General features: G+C 35.8%; 1 protein-coding gene across 1 annotated transcript in view; it reads left to right on the top strand.

The window, feature by feature from the left end:
* Window positions 1-15,111, top strand: part of LOC107707535 (N-acetyl-beta-glucosaminyl-glycoprotein 4-beta-N-acetylgalactosaminyltransferase 1-like) — a 129,976-nt gene that overhangs the window by 107,269 nt on the left and 7,596 nt on the right. The window contains exons 4-6 of the mRNA XM_016511594.1: window positions 8,644-8,739; window positions 14,763-14,853; window positions 14,955-15,055. Coding sequence (XP_016367080.1) covers window positions 8,644-8,739; window positions 14,763-14,853; window positions 14,955-15,055 — 288 coding nt within the window. The remainder of the gene's footprint in view (window positions 1-8,643; window positions 8,740-14,762; window positions 14,854-14,954; window positions 15,056-15,111) is intronic.

The raw sequence follows: 15,111 nt of genomic DNA, 5'->3' as shown, positions 1-15,111 counted from the left end.
TGACTCTTAACTTTTATAAAGAATATCTCTTTGGATTTGAGACTTTAGTCTTTGCAACTTTACAGATCTTCTTTATGCACCAAGAGCTTGTAACACTCCAAAGAGAAAGGAAAAATTGAAATCGCATCATATGACCCCTTTAAGACATTCATTTTCTTAGCATAGGTTGGTATTTATTGCAAAAATCCAACAATGATGCGACAGGCTGATGTCATTGTGCCCCTATAGGCTGTGCAACATTAATCTGAGGAGCGGGTCTCTGTCTCTCCGTCTTCCCAAATACAGGTCATTAACAGCAGTTCTGGGAAGCAGGAGGGTTTCCATTAATGCATTAATGAGAGCGTTTGATTACTATCATCAATCAATATGAGGCCATGTGACATCATAAAGGACACAGATGAGTGATCGCTTGAGAGATCAATCGATGGAGACACAAAACAGCACCATACACAACAACTAATCCAGTCGATGTATGGCATTTCTCACTATTCATGTAGGAGTAGATTCAAATCTTGAGTATATTGAATGACATAGCTCTGGCTTTTACTTGTTTCATGCAATTAAACTCAAAGTGCAAATTGACATAAGTCAATGAAATCCTGTGAACATTGACCTCTTGTGTATCTTTATTTGCAAAGTGTCTGTTCTGTTGAATACTTTAATTTAATTTAATTGTATTTAATTTAATTTAATTTATTTATTTTGTTTTATTAAAAAAAACTAGAAAAGCTCCAACAGCATTTGTTTGCAATTACTCTTGGTTTACCTTTAATGAACTTTTCCATGACATTCTAATTTATTGAGATGCACCTGTAAGTGTGGCTTGAGCATCCAAATAAATAAAGGCCTCTGCATGAACCAGAGGAGGACAAGAACTTGCATGTTCAGAAGGTCAGTCCTGCCTCTCCAAGTCACGCCATAGAGCTCTTTAAGAAATGCACAAGTAGGTTCTTAAATCAGATTCAGAACTGTGGCCTTTCTCTTTTGTGAGAAAGACGGTGTTTTGGGATAAACATTACTGAAAGAGCAAATGTGAATCTCTATACGTTCACTGGTATTTTGTATAACCACATAAAATTTCATAAAAACACCCAAATGTGAACTTTTGAAGGACCGTTGAGTTGAATTCTAATTCATTATTGAATCAGTCCATTTCATTCACAAAATATTCAGTCTGATTTGCGAACCGGATCACTGAAAATAATCAGTGAAGTCAATGATTCACTGATCTGCTCTCAATGGTTTTGAGTTAATCGCTGACTGGAGAGTAGATTGTCATTGAATAGCATTAAATCACACAAAGCTATTATATGACTTCACAAGACTTGATTTTGTTAGCAATCATTGCACTTTTATAGCTATGAATCAAGCACGCAGGAGATATTACATAAGGATTATATAAACGTTGAAGACAGCTGCCATATTTACCCATGAAGGCGATTGAGTTTAATCAAAACCTCCCCATACAAATCCCTGTGGTTTAAACAAGAATGGCACTCTATGAAAATACAGTATGTTCTGCTTGCTGGTGTTTATTTATAGCCGTGGAATCGCAGGGTTAATCTCTGTGGCCTAGTTTGTGGGCTGGTACCGAGGATAAAAGCTCACAGCACAAATGAGAGACTGACTCACTGAATTCAACAGGGTATGCAATAAAACAGCTGCAAGAATCGAATCAAAGTGCATGTTATTGATGTTTATATCATTCCGTGTGGTTGTATGTATGTGTGGAAACAGAAACTATTTTCAGACTATTTCTGTACGTCGGCAACTTTAATTTCCCTTAACAGAAATTTAGGGCGGGTGTGACATGTTAAGGAGAGGAATAAATGTGGTCTAAGATCACTATGTGGTCACTGCTTTCAAACCTGCTGTTAAAGTGGTCATATCATTCACTTTTTAATCATTTTATGGTTTTCCTGAACATTATAAGCCCATTTATGCAACTTTTCTTCTGGGACACAAAAGAAGAAGATATGTTTAAAAATGTCTCAGTGTTTGGACATTGTTCTTTCTCATAATAACTTCATATAAATATATACAGATATATAAGAAAGTCATGCAGGTGTGGAACAACATGAAGGCTAGTAAATGATGACAGAATGTTCTTCTGCTTGAGCTAACCTTTTGTTATAATTGGCTAACCTAAAAATTATTTCCATTCCAATTCTGACATCCAAAGGCACAATTTTTTTTTCTCTTATTCCAATATAGTTAGCACTGCTTCACCCAAGTCTTCAAATGGTGACAAAATTTGTGTAAATGCAAAAGAGAGAAATGTTTACGATAATATAAATATGCGGTTTTGTCATATAATTTCGTTAGGTGGAATTACATATTTAGGGTGTGTTGTTACATTAGGGAAATTTTAGCGAAATTTCAGTGAAAATTTTCGCACGAAAAGATCCATTGTCTATTGTCAGTAGAACAGCGATATATATGAATATTTTCAAATCTTCACATTTTCAGATGTTTCAAAACCTTCCTGAATTTCGTCGAAGTAACGGTAAATGTGACCACACCTTTAAAGTCTTCTTCAACTATGATGTTCATTACACAAACAAATGACTCTCATGAACTGGTTCTTTCGAATGAATCAGTCAAAAGAATTCACGAAGCGATAAATAAATAGTATTTTAAAAATCATTCAGATATTTGAGAAAAATATCATTGGTCATTGTTTAGCATATTGAGGTTGAAGCATAATGTTTCTTAAATTGAAATTGAATGAATTAATTTATTTGTTTGTTCGTCCGGTCTATCGTTCGTTCATTCATGGCAGAGTTATAAATTATTCTTACAAAAAAGTGTGACGTTTATATGACTACATGTAACATTTATAATAAAAATAATAATAATAATAATAATGAATTTTTATTGCACTTTTCTCATCCTAAAAAGCACTACATAAAAAAATTAAAATATGCTTACATCAAAATATGCTTACATTTACATTTATGTAATATTATTATACATAAATTCATTTACGCAATATATTTATGATATTGCATTTATGCTAAAACATTTTATGAGATATTTTTGATACATTTATGAGATATATTTTGAATGTTGGCATATATCTACAAATGCCTTTTTTTTTTTTTTATCGTTTTTGCATGATATGACTCATGTAGGAAAGGCCTTGAAATTGCATCATCAACCACTTCACACTTTCTCAGCAAGACGCCAACCATTCCTCCTGAACCCGAGGTCAGTTCCCGAAACGACTGTTAGATGAACTACAGAACTGATGGGCTGACCGAGTTCACCTCAGCTGTGATGGTCAGGAACATTTTCTCCTTTTTCATGAAGTTTCATGAAGTTTCTCCACTTCATGAAAGCGAATGAATTTCCCTCCAATACTTTAACCGCAAGGTGCCTTTATTCCTTTAGTCTCTGTGGTGTGTGCAAATGCGCTGTGTAACAGAATTGTGCTTCTGATCTTCTCGTATTGATCGCATTTAAAGAATTCGCCGAGGGAGAGAAAGGAATCAATTTCGCGCCAACAGCAAGGAATAAACAATAACTCCCAGTTCTCTTCTGTCTGCTCCAGTCTAATGGCTTCTGACAGACACCAAATACTGGGAATAAAATATGCTGGGTTGAAAGTGTAGCCGGCTGTCTAATGTGAATATGTCGGTTCTATTTGTTGGGCTTAAAGAGCTTTAACTGACATCGGTGAGAGCTGGCGTTCTCGGTATTGCGCGTGGTCATCCGTGCTTTAGCGTGCTAACTGATGATAATGGTGTGTGACGCGGCCCATCAGAAGCGAGCGCCGTGAGTGCGTTCTGGAACGATTTGATTTTTCTACTGGGCTGGAAAATGTTCTGGTTTTCCTGCCTATCGCTGAAGGCTGTACCACCTCTGATTTTCTGCGCTGTGTTGTTGTGGTTTTTGGGGAGCCTGTGGACGCTGTGTGGAACAATGTGCCAGAACACCAGTCATCTAAACTGCTGTCGTGTTTTATTAATGCTCAACTCCCCGTGGATCAGATTGTGGCGGGTCGGTCCAGCTGAGGTCACACGGCAGTGGTCAGGACAGGATTAGATGCTCTGACGGATCTTCAGCGGTTTGGGGACTCAATCCCTGGTGTGGTTCTGCTGTAAATCTCATAATACTACAGAAGCTGGTGTTTTTTTAAAGACTGTGGATATTGTATTTTCGTCCAGGAACACACTGGCTCCCTGCTGAAGAGACGAGCGCAGCTGGTGAGCAGCATGTAGGGTTTTGGATGCTGATCTCAGCATGAGTTTCTGCCAGTGTTTGGGAAGCTACTTTGAAACTTTAACTTTCCAAACTACAAGCTTCTCAAAATTATCTATCTATCTATCTATCTATCTATCTATCTATCTATCTATCTATCTATCTATCTATCACCTGGCAATATCTCTCTCTATCTATCTATCTATCTATATATCTATCATCTGACAATATCTGTCTATCTATCTATCTATCTATCTGTCTATCACCTGACAATATCTATCTATCTATCTATCATCTATCTATCTATCTATCTATCTACCTATCTATCTATCTATCATCTATCTATCTATCTATCTATCTACCTATCTATCTATCTATCATCTATCTATCTATCTATCTATCTACCTATCTATCTATCTATCATCTATCTATCTATCTATCTATCTACCTATCTATCTATCTATCATCTATCTATCTATCTATCTATCTACCTATCTATCTATCTATCATCTATCTATCTATCTATCTATCTACCTATCTATCTATCTATCATCTATCTATCTATCTATCTATCTACCTATCTATCTATCTATCATCTATCTATCTATCTATCTATCTACCTATCTATCTATCTATCATCTATCTATCTATCTATCTATCTACCTATCTATCTATCTATCATCTATCTATCTATCTATCTATCTACCTATCTATCTATCTATCATCTATCTATCTATCTATCTATCTACCTATCTATCTATCTATCATCTATCTATCTATCTATCTATCTACCTATCTATCTATCTATCATCTATCTATCTATCTATCTATCTACCTATCTATCTATCTATCATCTATCTATCTATCTATCTATCTACCTATCTATCTATCTATCATCTATCTATCTATCTATCTATCTACCTATCTATCTATCTATCATCTATCTATCTATCTATCTATCTACCTATCTATCTATCTATCATCTATCTATCTATCTATCTATCTACCTATCTATCTATCTATCATCTATCTATCTATCTATCTATCTACCTATCTATCTATCTATCATCTATCTATCTATCTATCTATCTACCTATCTATCTATCTATCATCTATCTATCTATCTATCTATCTACCTATCTATCTATCTATCATCTATCTATCTATCTATCTATCTACCTATCTATCTATCTATCATCTATCTATCTATCTATCTATCTACCTATCTATCTATCTATCATCTATCTATCTATCTATCTATCTACCTATCTATCTATCTATCATCTATCTATCTATCTATCTATCTACCTATCTATCTATCTATCATCTATCTATCTATCTATCTATCTACCTATCTATCTATCTATCATCTATCTATCTATCTATCTATCTACCTATCTATCTATCTATCATCTATCTATCTATCTATCTATCTACCTATCTATCTATCTATCATCTATCTATCTATCTATCTATCTACCTATCTATCTATCTATCATCTATCTATCTATCTATCTATCTACCTATCTATCTATCTATCATCTATCTATCTATCTATCTATCTACCTATCTATCTATCTATCATCTATCTATCTATCTATCTATCTACCTATCTATCTATCTATCATCTATCTATCTATCTATCTATCTACCTATCTATCTATCTATCATCTATCTATCTATCTATCTATCTACCTATCTATCTATCTATCATCTATCTATCTATCTATCTATCTACCTATCTATCTATCTATCATCTATCTATCTATCTATCTATCTACCTATCTATCTATCTATCATCTATCTATCTATCTATCTATCTACCTATCTATCTATCTATCATCTATCTATCTATCTATCTATCTACCTATCTATCTATCTATCATCTATCTATCTATCTATCTATCTACCTATCTATCTATCTATCATCTATCTATCTATCTATCTATCTACCTATCTATCTATCTATCATCTATCTATCTATCTATCTATCTACCTATCTATCTATCTATCATCTATCTATCTATCTATCTATCTACCTATCTATCTATCTATCATCTATCTATCTATCTATCTATCTACCTATCTATCTATCTATCATCTATCTATCTATCTATCTATCTACCTATCTATCTATCTATCATCTATCTATCTATCTATCTATCTACCTATCTATCTATCTATCATCTATCTATCTATCTATCTATCTACCTATCTATCTATCTATCATCTATCTATCTATCTATCTATCTACCTATCTATCTATCTATCATCTATCTATCTATCTATCTATCTACCTATCTATCTATCTATCATCTATCTATCTATCTATCTATCTACCTATCTATCTATCTATCATCTATCTATCTATCTATCTATCTACCTATCTATCTATCTATCATCTATCTATCTATCTATCTATCTACCTATCTATCTATCTATCATCTATCTATCTATCTATCTATCTACCTATCTATCTATCTATCATCTATCTATCTATCTATCTATCTACCTATCTATCTATCTATCATCTATCTATCTATCTATCTATCTACCTATCTATCTATCTATCATCTATCTATCTATCTATCTATCTACCTATCTATCTATCTATCATCTATCTATCTATCTATCTATCTACCTATCTATCTATCTATCATCTATCTATCTATCTATCTATCTACCTATCTATCTATCTATCATCTATCTATCTATCTATCTATCTACCTATCTATCTATCTATCATCTATCTATCTATCTATCTATCTACCTATCTATCTATCTATCATCTATCTATCTATCTATCTATCTACCTATCTATCTATCTATCATCTATCTATCTATCTATCTATCTACCTATCTATCTATCTATCATCTATCTATCTATCTATCTATCTACCTATCTATCTATCTATCATCTATCTATCTATCTATCTATCTACCTATCTATCTATCTATCATCTATCTATCTATCTATCTATCTACCTATCTATCTATCTATCATCTATCTATCTATCTATCTATCTACCTATCTATCTATCTATCATCTATCTATCTATCTATCTATCTACCTATCTATCTATCTATCATCTATCTATCTATCTATCTATCTACCTATCTATCTATCTATCATCTATCTATCTATCTATCTATCTACCTATCTATCTATCTATCATCTATCTATCTATCTATCTATCTACCTATCTATCTATCTATCATCTATCTATCTATCTATCTATCTACCTATCTATCTATCTATCATCTATCTATCTATCTATCTATCTACCTATCTATCTATCTATCATCTATCTATCTATCTATCTATCTACCTATCTATCTATCTATCATCTATCTATCTATCTATCTATCTACCTATCTATCTATCTATCATCTATCTATCTATCTATCTATCTACCTATCTATCTATCTATCATCTATCTATCTATCTATCTATCTACCTATCTATCTATCTATCATCTATCTATCTATCTATCTATCTACCTATCTATCTATCTATCATCTATCTATCTATCTATCTATCTACCTATCTATCTATCTATCATCTATCTATCTATCTATCTATCTACCTATCTATCTATCTATCATCTATCTATCTATCTATCTATCTGATATGGCAAAAAAACTAATTAAATTGTTAAATATATTTGCTGAAAATATGTATGAAATGAAGGCACATATTGTACAAACTTGTCTTAAACATATCCTATAATATATTTTCAGAATGCTAAAAATGAGCCTCTAAATGTCAAGGCTATTCAAATTCAAAATGACTAAAATTCTAACACCAATAGACTGTTATTAACATTAAATATCGTGTTTAAAAATAAATAAAATAACAGCAGCTTTCAGCCTCTAAGCATCATGCAAACATGAAATATCAGACATACAGTAGTGGTTCTTTACAGGTTTTTCATTCCATTGCGCTAATTTTCCATTGTTTTTCTGTAAATGTGTTTGATGGACATGTTTGACATTTGCGTTGGAGTCTTGCATCTTATGCAGCATCTCATGTTTCAAACGGCATTCTAAAAATATGGCGCTCAAGTTAAAACAAGTTCAACTGACGTCTCATAACCTTATGTTTTTTCCCCATTCCACTGCCATCATTGTCAACGAAAAAATGCATTCTGTTCTGTTACGTTACGGTCCTTCATTGAGCGCACTCTCATCGTGAGTAATTTATCGCGTGTGCCGTCATGCGGTCAGATCTTTCTTTTCTCTTAACTGAGAAGTCATTAGCATAATGTCAGCGTGTTTAATTTTAACATTTGGTAATATTTTTATTTAAAAACGCAATTCTTCAATTAAAAAAACAAATTGTGGCAAAACATTAAATTCAGTTTTTTTATTCAAATTTTTATACACTTCAGCAGTGTGTCCGAAAGCAATCTTCAGGTCTTCCATGTTTCTTCTTCCCAGTTTAAAGGTCAAGCAAATCTCCACGTCTTTGAGGACTGGTGTGGCTCTTCAGTCGCTCAGCTCAGGAAGAACCTGCATTTTCCTCTCTACCCCCATGTGAGTATCAACAGAAACACAATCACCTTCTGCTCCAAAATCTGAGACTACTTCTATTTAGCATTTTTAGTGGCATATCATATTATTTGCATAACAATTTGAGAGCGCATTAGTATTTGGTTTGCTGACAGCAGCACTCAAGTTGACATGGACAAAACCTCATGATCACGTTCTCGTGCTTTAATGGAAGAAATCCCAAACGTCCAGGTTTACATGAAGGTCTCAGACGTTTGGTCAGTTGGATGTGTCTGTTTGTTATTTTCTTGAGAGTGTGTGCATGTCTGTGCTTCTCTGTGTCTTTCATAATTCAAAACTCCCACAGACTAGATCTCACGTTCATGTATTCTCAGGTGATGTAGAGATGAAATTGGTTTATCTATTGTCCTGGAGCGGCTATAACTCAGACTCCCGTCTCGAGAGACGTGTGTGCTCTGCTCACATAAACATCAGGAGTTTGTAGGAAAAATAGTGGAAGATGATGCCCTGCTTATATACTGAAAATTGTGCGTAATTATGTTTTCGGAGATAATTAATAGCAAAAGTGGTGTGGATTTACTGATGTGCAGTGCTTTGAGATATTAAAAATGAATCTTTAATTCAAATCTTGAAACAGTTTGGATTCTTTTTTATTGGTCCCGTGGCCGGTATTTACTGCAGGAAGCTTTAAAGAGGACAATTTGTTTTTAGATGAGCGAGTTAATTATTAATATCAACACATTAATTATTGAATATCTGTTTAGCTTGTATGATTTATGAGATGGAGGATACTGTTATGATGGAGTTGAGCTAAATGGAAAGACAAATAGTGAAATCTGGAATTATGATTATGACAATCTTGTATAAAAAATGTGTAAAATACAGATGTGATGCATAGAGTTATTGGTACGGTAAACTTTAGTAGGGATATTTGAGCGTGTTGTTTTGGTTTGATGGCAGCTGTCGTGCTGATATGAGGAAAAACGTAATTGAGTTTTAGAGTAATGTGACAGCGCTGTGTTTGGCATTTTAAAACACAAGCCCACGTCTTTCACTACAGCGGCCGTAAATTTGCATGGGGAGCCCAGTGAAGCGTAACTGAAACGGTGGAAAGTAAATATTAGCAGAAAGCCGAGTAAACAAGCAGCTATGTGATCGTTGGGAGGAACGTGCTCTTTAGAAGAACTTGTCAGTGTGTTGCACTCAGTTGGAAAATCCATTTCTCTACCGTGGAAGAAGAACTTCAGTGTTTTTAGATTTCATTTCATGGAATTCAGTCTAAAACATCATCTGATGCAAATATTTTATCGTGCATATATGCATTTAAAATGAACATCCTGCACTCAAGGGCGTGTCAAAATTTGAGCCAATCCCATTCTCTCTAAAAAATAATGCTCCTCCTCCTTATACCAACTACTTTTTGCATTAGCAAGTTGTATTTGTGTATTGTAAAATAAATATAAGTAAAATATATGAGTTTATTGTTGACTTAAAAATTATAAGATTATACGTATATTATAGTTTTGATAATGAATTATGAATTATTTGGATTTATTATTATTATTATTGTTAATTAATTACATTTATTTTGGAGTCACCACAAAATGTATTTATTTATTTATTTGTTTATTTATTGCCATGGAAATAATTTATTATTATTAATAATTTAATATATATTTACTATTATTATTATTATTATTATTTAATTACTTTTTATTTTGGTGTCACCATGGAAATCATTTATTATTATTATTATTATTTGGTGTCACCATGAAAATATTTTATTTATGTATTTATTTATTCATTCAATTATTCATTAATTTGCCATATTTGCCATTGAGCTGTGCTCACTTTGTCTTTATTCATTATGTAAAGTTTACTTTGTAAAGTTTACTCTGTAAAGCTTAGTGTTATGTTAGAATCATTATTATACTCATACCTTTTGTTCTTTTTAATATTTTTGAATTGTTTTTAGCTTTATTTTTTTGTTTTCATTTAAATGTTTTAGTTTTGAAATGTTGTTGTATGCATTTGTCATTTTTATTTAATTTCTTTTATTTTCTTAAATGTGTATATATATATAGTATTTATAGAGTTTTAGCTTTTAGTTTTAATTACTTTTTCTTATTTGTAAGTCGCTTTGGATAAAAGCGTCTGCTAAATGACTAAAAGTAAAAGTAAAGTAAAAGTAAAGTATTTAAATGTTTAAATGGTCTTGCTCCTATGCCCTTATGTAAATTTTTTGAGAGATTGTAGGGGAGCAGTAGATCCATTAGAGCGGCCTCTAGTGGAAAATGTAAAGTTATACATTGCACAACATCATTTGCTCAGACTGTTCTCTCAGTGAAAGGTGTAAAATTTTGGAACACATTGCCTGACTATTTAAAATCTATTGCAAATTATAATCATTTTAAAAAAGCCACGAAATCTTGGTTGATACATCAACAAACTTAGTAGTCTTGTTTAGTGTACTTATATCATAAATGTGTGTACTACTGTCAGACTTGTGTTCCCGTTGTGTTGTGTTTTCCTCCCCCAAGTTCTCCCTCGTGTTTCCTTATGCCCATATTTGGTTCTTCCTGTTTCCTGTTCCTATTATGTTTCATTAGTTCCAGGTGTTTCTCGTCATGTCTTGTGTATTTCAAGTGTTTCCGGTTCGTTGTTCTTGGTTCGGTATTGTTTATGTCAGCCTCCTCTGCTACGTGTGTTTTCCTGGTTTCCTTGATGTTATTAAAGTCTCCTTGTTGATGTACTCCATGTCTCCTCATTCCTCGCTCCATGCTCCCTCACAGTAGCGATTGTGACAGAATACCGGACCAAAACAGAAACAGTAAGCGGCGCCCCTTCTCAAGCCTGCCGGCCGCTAAGAAGTCGAGCCCGCCAGCCGCAGCTCTCGCAAACCTGCCGGCCGCCGCTGACCCAAGCCCGCTGGCCGCCCTATTCACCCGTAACCAAAAGAGGTGGATGAGGAGAAAAGGATGGCTCACGGCCCACTTCCTCGCCTGAGAGCGCCCCCCAGAGCTCGCTTTAGTGTCGGCTCCAGCCCCAGAGTTCGCTCCAGTATCAGCTCTATCCCCTGACCAGAGTCGAGAGATGGCTCTAGCCCCAGACCAGCATCAAGATAAGGCTGCAGTACCCTCGTTTAGCCCACGGAGGGCTCCTGTTCCTGATTTTAGCCCATGGAGGGCTCCATTCCCCGAGTCTAGCCCAGAGAGGGTCCCAGTGCCCGAGTCTAGCCCAGTGAGGGCTCCTGTCCCCGAGTTTAGCCCAGTGAGGGCTCCTGTCCCCGAGTTTAGCCCAGTGAGGACTCCTGTCCCCGAGTTTAGCCCAGAGAGGGCCCCAGTCTCCGAGTTTAGCCCAGAGAGGACCCCAGTCTCAGAGTTTGGCCCAGAGAGGGTTCCAGTCCCCGAGTTTAGCCCAAGGAGGGCTCCAGTCCCCATGTTCAGCCCAAGGATGGCTCCAGTCCCCACGTAAAGCACAGGGAGGGCCACAGTTCCCGAGTTAGGCCTATGGAGGGCCTCTGAAACCGACATTCTCCACAAGGATTTATTTTTTTTTGGGGGGTAGTAGGGGTCCATCCGTGGAGGCCGGGCGAGTGCCGATGCCAGGCTCCCCGAGCTCCCTGTTCCGCCATGGCCTCCTGAACTGTCTGCTCCGCCATGGCTTCCTAGTCTGGCTGTTCCGCCATGGCCTCCTGAACTGCCTGCTCCGCCATGGCCTCTGGAACTGCCTGCTCCGCCATGGCTTCCCAGTCTGCCTGCTCCGCCATGGCCTCCTAGTCTGCCTGCTCCGCCATGGCCTCCTAGTCTGCCGGATCCACCAGGGGTCCTGGAATGGGTACCGCTCTGGAGGCCTGCTGTCCCGTGTCTGTCCTGAGGGGCCTCCAGAGCGCCCACCCCCTCTCCCCGTTGGATGTTGTGAGGTGCGAGGACACGCCTTCCTGGAGGGGGGAGTAATGTCAGAATTGTGTTCCCATTGTGTTGTGTTTTCCTCCCCCAAGTTCTCCCTCGTGTTTCCTTATGCCCATATTTGGTTCTTCCTGTTTCCTGTTCCTATTATGTTTCATTAGTTCCAGGTGTTTCTCGTCATGTCTTGTGTATTTAAAGTGTTTCCGGTTCATTATTCTCGGTCCGGTATTGTTTATGTCAATAACCTCCTCTGCTACGTGTTTTTTCCTGGTTTCCTTGATGTTATTAAAGTCTCCTTGTTGATGTACTCCACGTCTCCTCGTTCCTCGCTCCGCACTCCCTCACAGTAGCGATCGTGACAACTACTTGTTGTTTTTTGTAACTAATTTATAAAAGCCCTCCTAGGGACAAGTGTTGCAAATTAGCTTCGGCTGCAAGCACTATGGTACATGTGTCAGACTCTGGGCCAAGTTTTGTGTGTGTCTTTGCTCCCTATGTGCTCCGTCATCCAGTTTCTCTGTCTCGTGTTTTGAATACCTTGTTCCCAGGTGTTTCCTATGTTGATTGTCTTATGAGTTCCAGGTGTCCCTTGTCTTCCCCTCATCAGTTCCTGTCTATTTAAAGTGTGTTCTAGTTCTTGTCCTTTGTCAGTCGTTGAACGTCATCCTGATGTGTCAAGTCCTGTGATCCCCAGCCTTTGTTTAATAAACCCTTTTGAGTTACTTTACTCCGTGTCTCCTCGCTCCTTCGTTCCCGTGTTCCTCGTGTGTGTGAACCGTGACAACATGCATGGGATGACTGTTATTTCAGTTTCATCTATGTTTATTGTATCTGTCCCTAACAATTAAAACATTAAATAAAATAAAATAATTACAATATTTTTAATTACTTTTATTTTGTTATGACATGACCATGGCACAATTCTGATGTCATTTTACTCACCCATTTTTAGGTGAAGTATTCCTTTGACAAACTTTTGGCAAACTGCAGTTTTTGTTGATTATTATAGGGTTTTGGAAGGTGTGTCTGCAAACCTCCAGCGTTCTCTCCTCATGTGGGTGGTTGAATTTAATTGAAAGCCCCAAAATGTTGTAATGGGTGGAATTATACAGTTGGCTTTTCCTGATCTGTCTTTGTGAATTCTGTTTAGTTCAGACCACCTACACAGTCCTCCCACCTCCTCAACTTTACTTTGTCATTTATTTATATATTTAATTTTTGGTTCTTTTTTGGCAGGCCTGTTTTTATAGATCACAGATCAAGATGTCTGACAGAACTCGCCCCAAATTAAAAGCACGTACAGCCAATACTGTGAAAATACTTACTCTGTTCCGGAAAGCCTTCTCTCTGTTCCTCCGCTTCTTTATCTCCGTCTGTCTGTCCCTGTGATTGTTGTAAACAGATGACAGATATCTGTTTAGCATTTATGGCAGGGTGAGATTGGACAGACAGAGCAGGAACGGCTTCAGAACTCACAGAGGTGTTTTATTTGAAATAAAATGAGCCCCATTATGTCTCAGTGATTGATTTTTATAAGATATAAGACTTTTATAACAATTTTATGACAATCACATTAAAACTGACTTGAAAACTTTGTATGTCTTCATTATTCATAGTTGCTTTTTTATTATAAATTTGTGAAAATCTAAACATACAGTGGAATAAATAAATGTATTTTTTTTTATAAATGTATTGTGTGTGTGTGTGAAGTTATTTTGTTATTTTTGTTTTACTCATTATAGTTGTCTCTCTGGCATAATCTCCAACACAACCATCAATTTTATGCCTATTAATGATTTTTTAAACGTTAATTAACATGTTTAATAAGGTGGCAACAGTGTCAGCAAAAGATAAAATATTAAATCTGAAAATATGTGATGTGTGAAGAAAACAAAGTAAATATCATTTCCCAACAAAATATTTTGTGTCACTTCCAACCAAGCTGTGATTTTGTCAAATTATGCTAAATGTGTGTGAAACAACACAAAATATTAGCTTTGAAATTAGCTTTAGCAAGGCTAAATTATTCCAGAGATGTTTGAAAAGTAAAAAAGTACTGTATTTTAGCACACCTACCGTGTCTGTCTTTGCTCATCCCACCACATACTAATTTCATAATCATGCGTTTTATCTCTCCAGACGAGAACTACTGTGAAGAAGTTGGCCGTGGCTCCAAAATGGAAGAACTATGGCCTGAGAATATTTGGATACATTCTACCTTACAAAGATGGTAAATGCTTGTTTATATTAACAAGGTGCAAATGGGTGCAAACCCTCACAATCACACACATACATGTTATCAAAGAATAAGAAAGTATATTCTATATGCAGGTGATTTTCAGTTTGCGGTTTCTTCCGATGATAACTCAGAGTTCTGGTTGAGTTCAGATGACAGTCCTCTCAACGCCCGTCTGCTGGCCTACGTGGGAAAGGTAAGTGATTTCATATTATTATATTAGTTAACGAAAACTAATACAATGAAACATTT

This window comes from Sinocyclocheilus rhinocerous, unplaced genomic scaffold (genome assembly GCF_001515625.1).
Source record: "Sinocyclocheilus rhinocerous isolate Xijiao unplaced genomic scaffold, SAMN03320098_v1.1 scaffold1376, whole genome shotgun sequence".
Taxonomy (NCBI): Eukaryota; Metazoa; Chordata; class Actinopteri; order Cypriniformes; family Cyprinidae; genus Sinocyclocheilus; species Sinocyclocheilus rhinocerous.
The sequence above is the reverse complement of the archived record's forward strand: the minus strand, read 5'-3'. Positions and strand labels throughout refer to the sequence as shown.